Source organism: Carassius auratus, unplaced genomic scaffold, assembly GCF_003368295.1.
Source record: "Carassius auratus strain Wakin unplaced genomic scaffold, ASM336829v1 scaf_tig00216545, whole genome shotgun sequence".
Lineage (NCBI taxonomy): Eukaryota > Metazoa > Chordata > Actinopteri > Cypriniformes > Cyprinidae > Carassius > Carassius auratus.
This window is the reverse complement of record NW_020528624.1, coordinates 1,239,118-1,257,685: the sequence shown is the minus strand read 5'-3', so window position 1 is coordinate 1,257,685 and position 18,568 is coordinate 1,239,118. Positions and strand designations below refer to the sequence as shown.

Sequence of the window (18,568 nt, the reverse complement as noted above, 5' to 3'; positions counted from 1 at the left end):
CTGTAATGATATGCTAATTCTTATTATATTGATCTCATTAAGCAGTTATAATAAAATTATTTGTAAATTAGTTTGAAATTAAAACTGAAGTTAAGTGATTATATTAATCTATTTAGTCATGTTAGCTAGGATACACTAGGTCTTCTGAATGACAAGCAATAAATTAAATGGTTAAATCTTACCACCATCTTTGTTCATAGGTTTGAAAGAGTGTTGTATAAAGAACTGATTTGGTCTCATATATATGGACACTGGTCTCATGCTGACACTGGACCCACAGCAACATGGGCAGAACATGCAAATGCCACACAGAAGGGCCTCCCTGCTACAGCCAGAACTTTACGTAGGGGAGGCAACAGTGCTACCCACATTATAAAAAGCAGAAACTTGTCATTGTTCCTTTAAAGAGCTATCTCTACACAGCAAAAAATCCAGAGTGAAATTAACTCTGCTAGGAGTACATGTGAGACCACACTCAGGAGTGTGAAAATTTTAAAATAGGAGTGTTAAATTAACACTGAAGCTGAGTTAAAGTTAATGAGATAATTAAGTGATTAATTGAGTGATGATTGACCATTATTGACGAGACCTGATGTTAACATGCAGAATCAACAAAGATGAAAATCACTATGTTTATGTCACCATTATAGTGGTCAGTGTTTGGTTTAGTTGGGCTCTTGAGCCTTAAAATTTTAAAGGGACATTTGGTTTGGCTGTTACAACTGAATTGTAACAAACAGACAAGAAAAAAAAAATCTAAACATGGCCATTTGACCTGAATCACAAAACTCAACTAAAGCCTAAAAAGATTTGATTGACTTTATTGATTATTACAACCCTGTGATTGTACAGTACCTGCTAATTAAAATGATTTCTTGAAAGTTGTTCTGATAATAAAAAAAGCTTGTTTTAGGCACACTCATACATAAAAGAATTGGTGTAGGAATCTCAACAACGGTGACAAACAGCATATTCAGAAAAACAGAACAACTCTAAACATTAGAAAACAAACTACTAAAAGTAACATAAAAAAATAGTATAGTAAGAATAAAGGAAATTACTGAAACAGTTCAGCTAATAATTTATTCATGCCGCAATGCATCATGAGAGTTATGGATGAATTTTGATATGTGGCACCCAGAATGCACTGTAACATACTTTTTGGATTTTCACCATTGTTGAGATTCACAGGTTGATTTTTGATGTTTGCATGTCTGACTAAAAGGCTTTTTTGAAATATTTTTGCGCAAACAACTTTTAAAAAATCCTTCAGATTGTATTTAAAATGCTGGAAATACATCCTTGAAGAATCACAGGGCGGCAATAATCAACAATGTAACTTTAACTCAGTAATTCAGGAATAACAAGAGTCCTTGCCTGTCCATCAGTTTTATAACTTAGTTATAACTGACAATTAAAATCTGACTTTAACATTTTAGGGGTCAAGAGCCCAACTAAAGCAAACACTGACCACTATAATGGTGACACCATTAAAATAGTGATTTTCGTCTTTGTGATTCTGCATGTTAACATCAGGTCTCGTCAGTAATGGTCAATCATCACTCAATTAATCACTTAATTATCTAATTAACTTTAACTCTGCTTCAGTGTTAATTTAACACTCCTATTTTAACACTTTTACACTCTTGAGTGTGGTCTCACATGTACTCCCAGCAGAGTTAATTTCACTCAGATTTTTTTGCAGTGTACCTGGTATAACCCCATTTTTTTATTTATTTTTTTTTAACTTAAATTAAACCAGTTCATTTAAATGTTTCAATTTTAGATAACAGTTTTTATATATTTAATTATATATATATATATATATATATATATATATATATATATATATATACATATATATATACAGGTCTTTCTAAAAAAATTTGCATATTGTGATAAAGTTCATTATTTTCCATAATGTAATGATAAAAATTAAACTTTCATATATTTTAGATTCATTGCACACCAACTGAAATATTTCATGGCCTTTTATTGTTTTAATACTGATGATTTTGGCATACAGCTCATGAAAACCCAAAATTCCTATCTCAAAAAATTAGCATATCATGAAAAGGTTCTCTAAACAAGCAATTAACCTAATCATCTGAATCAACTAATTAACTTTAAACACCTGCAAAAGATTCCTGAGGCTTTTAAAAACTCCCAGCCTGGTTCATTACTCAAAACCGCAAACATGGGTAAGACTGCCGACCAGAAGGCCATCATTGACACCCTCAAGCAAGAGGGTAAGACACAGAAAGAAATTTCTGAATGAATAGGCTGTTCCCAGAGTGCTGTATCAAGGCACCTCAGTGGGAAGTCTGTGGGACTTCTGCACAACGAGAAGAGGTGTCCGGACCCTGAGGAAGATTGTGGAGAAGGACCGATTCCAGACCTTGGGGGACCTGCGGAAGCAGTGGACTGAGTCTGGAGTAGAAACATCCAGAGCCACCATGCACAGGCGTGTGCAGGAAATGGGCTAAAGGTGCTGCATTCCCCAGGTCAAGCCACTTTTGAACCAGAAACAGCGGCAGAAGCGCCTGACCTGGGCTACAGAGAAGCAGCACTGGACTTTTGGACAAATTTTGCATGTCATTCGGAAATCAAGGTGCCAGAGTCTGGAGGAAGACTGGGGAGAAGGAAATGCCAAAATACCTGAAGTCCAGTGTCAAGTACCCACAGTCAGTGATGGTCTGGGGTGCCATGTCAGCTGCTGGTGTTGGACCACTGTGTTTTATCAAGGGCAGGGTAAATGCAGCTAGCTATCAGGAGATTTTGGAGCACTTCATGCTTCCATCTGCTGAAAAGGTTTATGGAGATGAAGATTTCATTTTTCAGCACAACCTGGCACCTGCTCACAGTGCCAAAACCACTGGTAAATGGTTTACTGACCATGGTATTACTGTGCTCAATTGGCCTGCCAACTCTCCTGACCTGAACCCCATAGAGAATATGTGGTATATTGTGAAGAGGAAGTTGAGAGACGCAAGACCCAACACTCTGGGTGAGCTTAAGGCCGCTATCGAAGCATCCTGGGCCTCCATAACACCTCAGCAGTGCCACAGGCTGATTGCCTCCATGCCACGCCGCATTGAAGCAGTCATTTCTGCAAAAGGATTCCCGACCAAGTATTGAGTGCATAACTAAACTTAATTATTTGAAGGTTGACTTTTTTTGTATTAAAAACACTTTTCTTTTATTGGTTGGATGAAATATGCTAATTTTTTGAGACAGGCATTTTGGGTTTTCATGAGCTGTATGACAAAATCATCAGTATTAAAACAATAAAAGACCTGAAATATTTCAGTTGGTGTGCAATGAATCTAAAATATATGAAAGTTTAATTTTTATAATTACATTATGTAAAATAATGAACTTTATCACAATATGCTAATTTATTGAGAAGGACCTGTGTATATATATATATATATATATATATATATATATATATATATATATATATATATATACACAGTAGGTGGCCAGCCTATCTGGGGCTTACCACCGCGGCACTGTAATTCAGTCGCGTGTTAAAGTAATTCACGAAACTACCGCCAGGTGGCGCAAAGGGACAGATTGCGAAATGAATGTAATTGTAAAATGAGATAAATTAAGGAAGTAAAACAACAATAACATTATGATATAACATTGTAACATTTAAAAAGAAACATTTTTTTTTTACAATTTGTTAATTTTTTAAATGTAGGATAGTCTTAGACTACAGTCTACTAAACAAAAATTAAAAGAAGACCTTAACACAAAGGATCATATTCATGCTATTTTTATTAAACAGTAAATAAATATAAGGCCTATATATATATATATATATATATATATATATATATATATATATATATATATATATATATATATATATATAGTTCTAGTAAGAACTATAGCTGCTGCATTTTGGAATAACTGGAGTTTGTTTATTAATGTCCATTCAATAAAGCATTACAATAATCCAACCGTGAGGTCATAAACGTATGGCTTAACATTTCTGCATTTGACATTGAGAGCATAGGTCATAATTTAGATATATTTTTTAGATGGAAAAATGCAGTTTTACAAATGCTAGAAATGTGGCTTTATAAGGAAATAATGCTATGAAATAGCACACCTAGGTTCCTAACTGATGACGAAGATTTGACAGAGCAGCCATCAAATCTTAGACAGTATTCTAGCTTATTCCATGCAGTTTTAAGGTCCTATAATTAACACAGTTTTTTAAGAATATAGTAGTAAAAAATTACTCAACATCCAACTCTTTATATTGACTATGCATTCTGTTTGGTATATTTCAAATTGGTATATTTCACCTGGCCGTGAAGAAATATAGAGCTGAGTATCATCAACATAACATTGAAAGCTAAAACTGTGTCTCCTGATGATATCGCCCAAGGGTAACATGTAAAGTATAAAGAGTAACGGCCCTAGTACTGAGTCTTTATGTACTCCATAGTGCACTTGTGATCAATAGGATACCTCTTCATTCACTGCTACGAATTGATGGTGCTCATATAAGTATGATTTAAACCATGCTAATGCTCTTCATTAATGCCAACAAGGCTGTGGCGAGTGGGGCGGGGCCGAGAGCCGTGGAAAACGAAGTGAGGCCGGTGGAGTGATTGGACATGAGTGACACCTGCTCGACCCACCGGTCTCGAGTCCCATGGAGGAGATGGAAGGATATAAAATAGGAGCAACGACGGACGAAGGACAAGAGAGGACCAGGCCTGGATTTATTTTATGTTTTGATTTTGTTTGTGCGCAGCAGTCGTCCGTGAGGGGCTGTCGCGCTGTTTTGTCTTTATTTTATTATTAAAGTCTTATTAGATGGTTCGCCGGTTCCCGACTCCTTCTTCCCACGAATAGACCCTGATACACTGGTGCTGAAACCAGGGAGAAGGAGGAACACGCTGCTGAAGATTCCTCTGTGCTGTGGTGAATCTATGGTGCCATCGAGCAGGGCTAGGAAGTGTGCCGCCATGGACGCTCGAGGCGGTAGGCTGAAGTCAGGTCAAGTCAAGTCACCTTCATTTATATAGCGCTTTAAACAAAATACATTGTGTCAAAGCAACTAAACAATATTCATTAGGAAAACAGTGTGTAAATAATGCAAAATGATAGTTAAAGGCAGTTCATCATTGAATTCAGTGATGTCATCTCTGTTCAGTTAAATAGTGTCTGTGCATTTATTTGCAATCAAGTCAATGATATCGCTGTAGATGAAGTGACCCCAACTAAGCAAGCCAGAGGCGACAGTGGCAAGGAACCGAAACTCCATCGGTGACAGAATGGAGAAAAAAAACCTTGGGAGAAACCAGGCTCAGTTGGGGGCCAGTTCTCCACTGACCAGACGAAACGAGTAGTTAAATTCCAGGCTGCAGCAAAGTTAGATTGTGCAGAAGAATCATCTGTTTCCTGTGGTCTTGTCCTGGTGGTCCTCTGAGACAAGGTCTTTACAGGGGATCTGTATCTGGGGCTCTAGTTGTCCTGGTCTCGGCTGTCTTTCAGGGCAGTAGAGGTCCTTTCTAGGTGCTGATCCACCATCTGGTCTGGATACATACTGGATCCGGGCCACTGTAGTGATCCTCTGATCTGGATACAGACTGGAACTGGTGGCTACGGTGACCTCGGAAAAAGAGAGAAACAGACAAATATTAACGTAAATGCCAATCTTATAATGATGTAGCAAGAACATATGGTGTTATGGGAAGTGTTTCCGGTTCCGGTTTACCTAATTAATGCAGCCTAAAAATCCTTTAACAGATTTGGATATTAAAAGCATATTAGTATGTTATGTGTAAGCCAGGTTAAAGAGATGGGTCTTTAATCTAGATTTAAATTGCAAGAATGTGTCTGAATTTAGGCACCATATAGGAAAAGGATCTGCCGACTGCAGTTGATTTTGATATTCTAGGTATTATCAAATTGCCTGAGTTTTGAGAATGTAGCGTACGTAGAGGATTATAATTTAAAAGGAGCTCATTCAAATACTGAGGCGCAAAACCATTCAGGGCTTTATAAGTAATAAGCATTATTTTAAAATCGTTACGATGTTTGATAGGGAGCCAGTGCAGTGTTGACAGGACCGGGCTAATATGGTCATACTTCCTGGTTCTAGTAAGAACTCTTGATGCTGCATTTTGGACTAGCTGTAGTTTGTTTACTAAGCGTGAAGAACAACCACCCAATAAATCATAACAATAATCTAACCTTGAGGTCATAAATGCATGGATTAACATTTCTGCATTTGACTTTGAAAGCATAGGCCATAATTTACATATATTTTTGAGATGGAAAAATGTAGTTTTACAAATGCTAGAAATGTGGCTTTCTGAGGAAAGATTGCGATCAAATAGCACACCTAGTTTCCTAACTGATGATGAAGAATTGACAGAGCAACCATCAAGTCTTAGACAGTGTTCTATGTTATTACAAGCTGAGTTTTTAGGTCCTATAATTAACAGCTCTGTTTTTTCAGAATTTAGCAGTAAGAAATTACTAGTCATCCAGTTTTTTATATCGACTATGCATTCCTTTAGTTTTTCAAATTGGTTTGTTTCACCGGGCCGCGAAGAAATATAGAGCTGAGTATCATCAGCATAATAGTGAAAGCTAACACCATATTTCCTGATGATATTTCCCAAGGGTAACTTATAAAACGTGAAGAGTAGCGGCCCTAGTACTGAGCCTTGAGGTACTCCATACTGCACTTGTGATCGATATGATACATCTTCATTCACTGCTACGAACTGATGGCGGTCATATAAGTACGATTTAAACCATGCTAATGCACTTCCACTGATGCCAACAAAGTGTTCAAGTCTATGCAAAAGAATGTTGTGGTCAATTGTGTCAAACACAGCACTAAGATCCAATAAAACTAATAGAGAGATACACCCACGGTCAGATGATAAGAGCAGATCATTTGTAACTCTAACTCTTTTCTAGTATCTTGGACAGAAAAGGGAGATTCCAGATTGGTCTATAATTAATAATTAAAAGAGGAAGCACCTCTTTTAGGAGCTTAGATGGTATAGGGTCTAACACATCATGTTGTTGGTTTAGATGATTTAACAAGTTTACAAAATTCTTCCTATAGTAGAGAATGAGTGGAACTGTTCCTCAGGGGGTCTATAGTGCACTGTCTGATGTGATACTGTTATTGACGGCTGAATGGTTGCAATTTTATCTCTAATAGTATCGATTTTAGAAGTAAAGTAGTTCATAAAGTCATTACTGCTGTGGTGTTGGGAAATGTCAACACTTGTTGAGGCTTTATTTTTTGTTAATTATAAACTCTGAAGTGAGCGGTAGAGCGCAGTCTTGTGGGCACCCCCCTCCCCCCCTCCCCCCGCGTGAATATAATTGTGAGGATACTACCTTTTCTACTATCTTGGACAGATAAGGCTCAGTACTAGAGCTGTTACTTTTCATGCTTTACATGTTACCCTTGGGAGATATCATTAGGAACCACACACAGCAAAATCCCCAGTGTTAATTTAACACTCATAGTGTGGACACATATAAATACTGAAGCAGTGTTAAAAGTAACACTGAAGCAGAGTTGAAGTTAATGAGATAATTAAGAGGTTAACTGAGTGATGATTGACCATCATTATAGACACCAGATGTTAACAAGCAGAATCACCAAACGAGAAAATCACAATTTGTGTGTCACCATTATAGTGCTCAGTGAAGGTAACACTTAAAAAAATGAAGGAAAAGTCCAGTGGGGTCCCCTGGTACCCCAAACACTGATTAAGGGCTAAAGAGTCATCTCTTTAACCTGTCTTACACATAACACGCTAACATATTTGTTGTATCATGTACGGTAATTCCCAATGCTACCTCTAAGGACGTTGTATTGTAAGAAGAAGATGTGAGTTAAAGAGAGAAGAAGAAGAAGGTGCTTAGTAAAAAGACATGTGAAGTTACTGTTCAGAATAAAGTGAGATCTGGAAGATAATCGTCGTGCTTATTACTTATACAAAATCTAACAATATTTCTAATATTCAAATCCCTTAAAGACCCATCTCTTTAACCTGGTTTACAAATAACACTCTAATACATTTCTAATATCCAAATCCGTTAAAGGATTTTTAGGCAGCATTAATTAGGTAAACCAGAACTGGGAACACTTCCCATTACACCCGATGTACTTGCTACATTGTTATAAGAATGGCATTTATGCTAATATTAGTCTGTTTCTCTCATATTCCAAGGTCACTGTAGCCACCAGATCCAGTCTGTATCCAGATCAGAATGGTGGATCAGGAACTAGAAAGGACCTCAACAGCCGTGAACGACAGCAGAGACCCAGGACAACTAGAGCTCCAGATACAGATCACTGTAAAGACCTGGTCTCAGAAGACCACCAGGACAAGACCACAGGAAGCAGATGATTCTTCTGCTCAATCTGTCTTTGCAGCAGCCTGGAATTGAATTTGTCTCGTTAGAGGAGAACTGGCCGCCGACTGAGCCTGGTTTCTCCCAAGGTTTTTTTCTCCATTCTGTCACCGATGGAGTTTTGGTCCCTTGCCGTTGTGGCCTCTGGCTTGCTTAGTTGGGGACATTTCATTTACAGCGATATCGCTGACTTGATTGCAAATGATTGCAGATACTATTACTGAACTGAGATGCATGATGACATCACTGAATTTAATGATAAACTGCCTTTAACTGTCATTTTGCATTATTGACACACTGTTTTCCTAATTAATGTTGTTCAGTTGGTTTGACACAATCTGTTTTGTTTAAAGCATTATATAAATAAGGGTGACTTGACTTGTTGTTTGGCCGTGCAAGCTAATAGAAAAGTAAGCATAGTCTCATTTTAAAGAAAACAATCTAAAAGCTGATATAGAGTGTCTGGTCACTTCTAGCACATGGAAGTAGTGATAGTATTATTTTGATAATTATTATCTGTGTGTTAGATCAACAAAAAAACTACAGATTAACTAATCAACTACAAAGTCTTCAATGAATTAAGAACCTGCAATATGATAAAATATTAATATTGTTAAATGCATTTTAAGAAACATTATTTTTTATTTATTAATAAATAATTTATTTGTTTATTCCAATTGCCCTGACTCCAGCAAAAAATTTATCAGGGACTGTGTGGGGCAGATGGGTTGAATTTTAGCACCAGTCTAGTCCTGATGATTCTCCTCTTCTAGGGCCAGAAATTTTTTTCCCGCAAAAACACGAGTGGCTGGAGGTGTGACGTGTGGGCGGAGCTAAAGAATCACGAGCGCGAGTAGGCTTTTGCGTTGAGAGCGTTTGGAAGCTGTGACATTACCGTGAGGAAAAAAACATCCAAAACAAACCATGGCTAACAGTCAGATTCAGCGTATATTTATGATCCAGAATCAGATCCAGAGGCTGAAATTTAACAAGAGCAGCATCAGCAACGACGTTTCTATGTGGTATGTACTAAAACTGTATATATTTGCTTAGCGGTTTTGGAAAATGACTAAGTTCCACTTTATGGCGTCTTTTTTTTTTCTTTTTTTTTTTAAGCTGTACATGTGGAAAGTGCAGTTTGATGACAACATTGCATGTTGTTTACTTGATGTGCTTACGCGCCGATAGTTAATTTAACAACACAGAGATATTTGTAGCAGTTTTACTCACCGCATGCGGTTCCAACACACGATTGTGTCCCTTTTTCGTTGGGACTGCATTATCCTTAAGAAATAAACGATGTGCATACCCGTCGTCAAACTGGGCCTTGTTTGTAAAACAAGCATCTTAGAAATGCAGGGAACAAACACAAACACTTGCACAACTCCATTGATGCTCTGTAAAAATAAACTCCATCCACTGGTCCCTTAATGCTGTTTTTTTTTCTGGTAATCTGTGCAGGGTTGTCTTTGCCCTGGCAACCAAAAACACACTTCTTTTGTGACAATTCGGTCTCTCGCTCTGATCAGTGAATGTCTGTGCTCTGCTCTACGGGAGGGCGCGCTCTTCCGGCAGAAGTGCCCTTAGGACCCATATAAGGAAATTCCGCTCCATCTAACGTACAACTTAATTTTTGAAACTTTGTCCATGTTTAGCATGGGAATCCAACTCTTTAACAGTGTAAAAAACTCAGTATGCATGAAATAGCATTTCACCCCCCCTCCCCCCCTTTAAGAATTCCAGCGTCCTGTAAGTCCCAATCTGAATGTGAGAAGTGTCCACTGGTGTATATACAATCCGAAGTCAAGTCAAGTCACCTTTATTTATATAGCGCTTTAAATAAAATACATTGCGTCAAAGCAACTGAACAACATTCATTAGCAAAACAGTGTGTCAATAATGCAAAATGACAGTTAAATGCAGTTCATCATTGAATTCAGTGAAGTCATCTCTGTTCAGTTGATATCGCTGTAGATGAAGTGACCCCAACTAAGCAAGCCAGAGGCGACAGCGGCAAGGAACCGAAACTCCATCGGTGACAGAATGGAGAAAAAAACCTTGGGAGAAACTAGGCTCAGTTGGGGGGTCAGTTTTCCTCTGACCAGACAAAACCAGTAGTTCAATTCCAGGCTGCAGAAGAATCATCTGTTTCCTGTGGTCTTGTCAGGTCTTTACAGGGGATCTGTATCTGGGGCTCTAGTTGTCCTGGTCTCCCCTGTCTTTCAAGGATATAGAGGTCCTTTCTAGGTGCTGATCTGGTCTGTTCTGGATACATACTGGATCCGGGTGACTGCAGTGACCCTCTGATCTGGATACAGACTGGATCTGGTGGCTATGGTGACCTCGGAATAATAGACAAACAGACTAATATTAGCGTAGATGCCAATATTAGCGTAGATGCCAAAGAAGGTGATAATCCAATAAAGTGTGGTTCTTGAATGGTAAATCCACAATGGTAACTCCTTCAGTTCGTATTTCCTGTCATGTGATCAGTCACATGACAGGTTGACCCAGACTCATTTAAAGACATAAACACATTAAAATGGTTAAGAGGAATAAAATGACTAAGACGACATGAAAACCTATTAAAACTGAAATATACTTAAAATCAATAAAATATATTGAGCAAGTTAAAACATGTCTTGTGTGACAGTGTCACAATTTATTGTTAACTTCTTAAGGTAGATGTATATGGGTTGTTGAGAAAATATTTTCACACAGATAGCAAAAAATATACATTTGAGAGTTTTTTGCAAAGTATTTTGAGAGAGATTTTTTTTCTCAGAAATAATTAAAAAAATTTCAAATGTATATTTTTTTATGTTCTATGAGAAAATACTTTCTCTCAAAACTTTTTTTAGTCTCAAATATTATTATTTTTTGCTATTGGCATGAAAACTTTTTCTCTCGAATATTCTTTTTTCTCTCATGAAATGTTTTTTTGCTATCAATGTGATAACTTTTTCTCTCAAACTTTTTTTTTTCTCTCTCAGATCTTTTATTTTCTCGCATGTAATAAAGAACCAAAACTCACTCCATAACATACACACACAATTATTTTATAATAATTGTCTCTGCAAGTATTCTCGTAAACACAGTCAGTTATGTTTTAAGTGAACGTGGCCAGCCTGCTGCTCAGAGAATTGCTGTACCGGATGAATCTCTCTCTCTCTCTCTCTCTGTAAATTAGATGATGTGAAAGGGGGTGTGTGTCAAGATACGCAATGGAGTAGACCAAACTAAACAGGGAGGGAGGGCAAAACACTCATGCAAACAAAACACACTCCTTGTCGGCCACGCGACTGACTCACTCATTTGCGTAGAAAATAGATGTAATATTATAATTTCCATAATTAAAAAAAAGTCTGCCCCTGGTTGACGTGACATGGCATTTTCACTGACCCACAGGATAAAAAAATAAAAATAAAATAAAAATATTATAATTTTTTTTTTTTTTTGCAAATGTGAAAATTGTCCTATGGTATGGTTCAGTAAATTACAAATTACATTTTACTATGAAAATGTCCTATGGTGTGACACCATATCCTGATTTTAAAACTGCCAATTCCAGTGAAAACTTTAATTAGCTGAAGGACCCCATTCATGATCATGTTACTAAAGCCCCTACACCACTACAAAATGTTATGTTTTGTTATGTAATTAAGGAAAATTATGCAAATATGTCTTGCAAACTGATAATGATAGGTTAGACCAGAATAGCAAGGTCATTAATTGACAGAAAAAGGCTAAAATGTCCTCTGGTGTGATGCTTGTACTGTCATACCACAGGACAAAGATGCCACATCACATGACAAGGTCTCTTTAAGAGGCATTTTAAATAATCAAATAAGATTTATTCTACTCCTTTTTACTATTTTTTAAATTATAATTTTCAGTGTTCTAAAATTAAATAATTACATTAAAATATTTTCTGAGGTTTTTACACAAAACTTGTACGGTTATGAAATGTCATGAAAATAAGTATAACATATGTTTTTGAGATATAAAGAATTGTTGGGGATAAATTATTGGAAGAGAGAAGACAAATATAGACAGAAAATTATCAGGGATCCACACATAAGGGAGGAGATTCTAAGAGAACAATGCAAAAAGGAAATATAATAAAAATGATGCCTTAAAAAGAGTAGTCATATAGTTTTTAAAAACTCCTTTCACATCTTAACGAATATAGTTTGAACATCAATCATATTTAGCTCAGCCACACATACAGCAGGGGGCTAGAAGAGTTTTAGTTACATATTGATTGACACTGGATTTTGTCGACAATTAAAAAAAATAAATACATGTTGATATTTTTTTATCAAAATTAAACTTTCTCCTTTGACATATTCCAAATTAAAGCTGCAGTAGGTAACTTTTGTAAAAATATATTTTTTTAGAATATGAATAATATACATGTGCCCCATACATGGAATCAGAGTGCCTGCTGCATGTAGTAAATTGAAAATCCCAACCGCTACATGCATTAGGTTTGTTTCTACCATTTATTAGTAATGATTTACACAGTTTGTTTACTACTTACAACATATGTTGACCTGAGCATTCAGTATTGTGCAATATAGCACACAGAAGGTGAGGGACATTTTTTGGGGAAAAGAAGTGCTGCATTTTATTATTTAAACATGTGACTTTTCATGAAAATTCTATAATTCAAGATGGCCACCCCCATATGACGTCATAATATGCTAATTAGATGGGAAAATAAAATCCCTACATAAACATTGGGTCATCCTTAATATTTGTATAATTGACAGAAAGTCTCTATCTTTTATACATTTTAAGATATAGCCTTTTGAAATTAAGATGTCAAAATCGAACGTTTTAGGAAAAAACCTCTGGCGCCGAAAGGGTTAACTGCTAGATCGTCAAAAGTTACCTACCGCAGCTTTAAATATAAATAATTTAATAACTAACGTTTCTATCTTTCAGTGTGACAATGTCCTATGGTGTGACAAATAAAACAAAAATATCAAAACAAAATATCTTAACTGTTTTTTTGTTTTGTTTTGTTTTTTACTCATTGTATCTATGAGTGTTGGTGTTGGAGATTGATTGAATAAATAAATTAATAAATATGCCTGTGGTAGAAAAACATTGTGGTACCAAGATAGGCTACTATGAAAAGGGGAACTTTGGGTTTTCCAGGGCCACTATGTGGTATTAATAAGGGCCTGGTCATCTCTGAGGCATTCTTATATTGAACCTGGTGCTGCTCCTTACTAAGCTGTAAAAGAGAAGGTATAGGAGTGCTACATTACCTGAGGAGAAAAGTTTTGGAAAATTAATGAATCAGTCATTGCATTTAGAGCAGTTTGTGAAGGCAATGTGAAAATGTTAAGAGTTGTAATTATTTCCCTAAACATTTGTTTAGAGACATGTATAATTACTCAGACAACCTTAAAATGAAGTGATCTTCAACTTTCTAAAAATGAAAAAGATAATCCGGTGGTCTGTAAAACAAAGATAAAGAACATAGTTTGGAATTTTATTTGTTTTTATTTATTTTTTCAGTTATAATTGTCATTTCTTACTATATATATATATATATATATATATATATATATATATATATATTAATTACACATTATCAGCATGAGCATAACAGCATGAGCGTACAGTAAAAAATATTATCAAGGTGACAGTTAAATCAATATAGTTTAATACATATGACAAAAAAAGAAGAAAAAAAAAGAAAAACATAATAGCCACAACAAAATATACATTGTTTCAGAAAAATAGAGGGGAAATGCAAGTTATTTCACAGAGTGTTTAAGATAGCAAAAATCTATATTTTAACAAAGAAAACTTTACTCAAATATTTATACTTCTTTTTTAAGAAGTCTCAATACTTCCTTCCGTAGTTTTGTCAGATTTAGTCCATAAATAAGGGGATTTAACATGGGAGGAACGAGTAGAAATTCTAGTGCCATGAAATTACGCAAATCTTGAGGCATTGTCATAGAACCATACCGAGTATACAGCACATCAAACAGTAATGCAAAACTCACATTGAGCAATGCAAGCAGATGTGGTACACAAGTTTGTATGAATTTGTTTCTGCCCTCTTTTGACTTTCTGCATTTTCCAATCAAGTGAATGTATGAGCAAAATATCAATACTGCATGTCCAAAATATATAATAATGATTACATACCCAATCACATTATTTACTGTTGTAGAAAAACACGACAGTTTAACAACTGACCAGTTTTCACAATATAGCTTTTCAATACTAGAGCCACATAAGATTAGCCTCGATGTTAACACAATTACAACACACATGCAAAAAAATGGAGAAAGCCAGCAGAAAAGGATGCATTCAATAATTCTCTGATTGGTCATTACTGAATGATACTCCAGTGGTCTACATATTGCCACATATCTGTCATATGCCATCACTGTTAATGTTGAAAAGTCACATAGAACAGATGAATAAATGACAAATATCTGAACCAAACATCCAGCATAAGAAATCAAGTGATATTGGGATAATAAATCATACATGAATTTAGGGTAAAATCCAGCTGTGCCAAAAAGTCCATTCATACACAAATTACATATAAATACATACATTGGCTCATGAAGCTTCTTATGCGAGATTACAGTGTAAATTATTATCACATTACACAACACAATAAATGGATAATACAGTGCAGTCAAAGAAAAAAACATAAATCTTTTTCCCATCGTTTCATTTAGTCCAGAGAGTGTGAATACCAAGACAATGGACTGATTCTCCAGTGGTGGCTGCATCTGGAATAATATGCAAATACTTATTATAATGCTATCATTATTGATTAATTAGAATAACATTATTTGTAAGTTGATTTGAAATTAAAGGGTGAATGACATATCTTACCACAGTCTCTGTTTGTATGTTTGTCAGAGTGTTGTGTAAAAGGGAGATTTGGTCTAATATATATTGAGACTTGGTCTCATGCTAATTGCTTTAAATAATCTCTCTTGAGAATCGTTTTAAAAATATGTCAAACTATGCAGTATCAAACATCATAAAAGTAATGTGCAAATAAGCACTCACATATAAATATTGTTATTAAATCATTTTTTTTCTTTTTTTGCATGCTGTTCTTTCAAAACAGATGTTAATTACTTTTACGGTATGTAAATGTATAGCAACATTGTAATTACATTATTATATATTTCAAATTATATTTGTTTTGTATACAAAAAAATAGTTTGGAACAATTCCACTCATTCTCTACTATAGGAGAGGAAGAATTGTATAAACTTGTTAAAAAAAGTGAAAGTGACAGTGAAAGTGACATTCAGCCAAGTATGGTGACCCATACTCAGAATTTGTGCCCTGCATTTAACCCATCCGAAATGCACACACACAGAGCAGTGAACACACACACACACACTGTGAGCACACACCCGGAGCAGTGGGCAGCCATTTATGCTGCGGCGCCCGGGGAGCAGTTGGGGGTTCGATGCCTTGCTCAAGGGCACCTAAGTCGTGGTATTGAAGGTGGAGAGAGAACTGTACATGCGCTCCCCCCACCCACAATTCCTGCCGGCCGAGACTCGAACTCAAAACCTTTCGATTGGGAGTCCGACTCTCTAACCATTAGGCCATGACTTCCCCCACAAGCTCGAACCCACGACCCTGAGATTAAGAGTCTCATGCTTTACCGACTGAGCTAGCCGGGCTGTTGTTGGTTAAATCATCTTAACCAACAACATGTATGATAGACTCTATTCCAAGCTAGGATTATAACGTTAGAATAAGTTAGAATAAGTATCAACATATTGTAGCGTATCTGACTCGAACCAGACAAATTAAACAGTCGATCAGGGCTGTGGTTGACACATGAGCCAAATTCCTCAGGAAGGCAACCGGAGGCCATAAATCAGTTCTAGTGCCACAAGCCAAGTTAACCAACCAAGGCCCGGTTCCCCAAAACGTTCTTATCGCTAAGTAGTTCTTAACCTATTCCTTAACCTCTCTCTTAACCTTGTGGCACGATTCCCGACACGTTCGTACGCTAAGTATATCTTCTGTAAGTCATACTTTCGTAAGGTTGGTCTGGACCATTCGTAAGCTCTCTCTTAGCGTTGTTTGAGCTCAAGACGCTACTGTACAGCAGTCCTTAGAAACCAGTGCAGCGAAGTACAAGTCAAACTATGGTATGTTGACAATGTTGTGGCTCAACAATGATTTTATGTTATTTTTTAAGACTTGTAATAAATTATGTTCGCAATGGATACAGGCCTATTTATGAAGTTGACTTTATGTGGTATCAGAACTAATATGGTGGTAATTAGCCTAGGCTTTTTCGTAATGTAATTAAAGCGAATTGGCAATCAATTTTTTGATAATTAAAATCTGTTAAACAATTTGGCTCTAAATGGCTAAGATCTATAAATGGGTAATCATGGTTGTGTCCAGTAAGCGACCATAGCAGCGATCCATGTCCTTGAATCAAAGACGGAGCCGGACGCGGAGACCATGTCAATTATTTATTCTGCAAAACTTAAGCCCTTCTGACATTTTGCCTGACGTGGCTATATTAAAATAAATATTCTCCCAAGACAACTCATTATGGAGCTACTGGACCTTCTCAGACCTGCGCTTGCGAGGCAAACACGGCGGAATTTTGTTTTAAGCCCTGAAGCCCGGCGCTACGTTATTTATTTATTTTTTTTATTATTATTATATATATATATATTTTTTTTTTTTTGCTACAGAGAGATTTTTATTTAAAACACAAACCAATTGCAATCAATACCGCATTAAACAGAAGTAACTGCAGCTGTTTGCCAATCAATTCTGATTGTAAAGTACCTTACCATTAATATAAAAGTGTATTATATAATTTTTATTAGTCGTTAAACCCATGTCAAGAAGCGGCACAAGTAGCACAATGGGATAAAGAGGGTAGATGATTAGCGAGGGATACCCGGTTCGTCTAACCGTCACAACATATAGTGTGAACATATTACTGACCATTTGATAATTAAATTTATAGTCTATATTCTACTGATAACTTAAAATATGTTAAAAGGAATGTTACTATAATAATTTTAGGAGTGTTTCATTTGCATAGAACGTGTTGTCTTTCTTAACGCTGTATTGCACCTTCGCGTGAAGTGGAAAATCGATTCCTGAGCAATCGATACCAACTCATTCAGCACCCTTACTTTGGACAGCGCTCTTGTTATGTCGGACGTAAGAGGCAGCGTGCTAAGAAGCTTCCTAAGGGACACTTCGGGGAACACACTTAGAAACATAAACAACTTTGGTAAGATATATCTTTCGAGGTCTTCTTAGCACGCTAAGAGTGAGCGTTATCGGGAAACCGGGCTCAACTCTTTCACAGAACAGCTTTCGACATTAACACCATTAGAACAATTATTGACAATTTCAATTCAGAGAAGAGACTGTCAAAGTAATTGAGATGCAACACCAGACATCACATGTAAACCCTTGAGAGTACTACACAAGATCCTTGGGATTAACTTCCCCCAGCAGAACCAGACTGAAATTCCTGGGGGGGGGGGGGCTTTGAACCTCTGGTCTCCACAGAAATCTTTGTCAGATAATGGCACAGAAAACTATCTTTTCATATATATTATGGACCAAAATTTACTCAAAAATCCATCGCTTCACTCCATATTCATTTATATGTAACCCACACATTTGACTATCATGTTATAATCACTTATTGTGTATGTCTTTTAATAACTAATGGATAGCTTAAGGATACATATTCATGTCTAGTATTTATGTATTTGAATCTGTTAGTTTGAAACAGTCATGACTAGGGCTGTCACTTTTCTAAAAAAATCATTTTAGATTTTAGATTTTTTTTTTTTTTTTTTAAGTGTTCATTGAATCTATTGTAAAATAGATTTTCCATGTCTAAAAAAAAAAGACGTTTCCTTTTTCAACGTCAAATAACGGACGAACGTAAAGAGAGCGCTGGAAACGCACAAGTCAGCAATATTTCTTATTTATTTGCATGAAGTTTAGTGCAGAATAATAAACAGCAACAGGAGTGCAACATTCTCGAAAAATATATATATATATACAGAGGGGATGGCTGCCATAACAAACGAAAAACATCACTGCAGGCTTCAACCCGGCTGCATTTATGATTTAGGCAATT

At 36.2% G+C, this 18,568-nt stretch overlaps 1 protein-coding gene across 1 annotated transcript; it reads right to left on the bottom strand.

Moving 5' to 3' along the window:
• Nucleotides 1-13,925: 13,925 nt before the first annotated feature.
• On the bottom strand, nt 13,926-15,191 carry LOC113098392 (olfactory receptor 6N1). Its single transcript, XM_026263439.1, has one exon. It carries the CDS (start codon nt 15,189-15,191, stop codon nt 14,259-14,261), a length of 933 nt encoding a protein of 310 aa, XP_026119224.1. The 3' UTR covers nt 13,926-14,258.
• Nucleotides 15,192-18,568: the final 3,377 nt, after the last annotated feature.

Excerpts from the sequence above, each read along its gene's own strand:
- LOC113098392 (XM_026263439.1), bottom strand. The coding sequence starts at position 15,191 with ATGCAGCCACCACTGGAGAATCAGTCCATTGTCTTGGTATTCACACTC.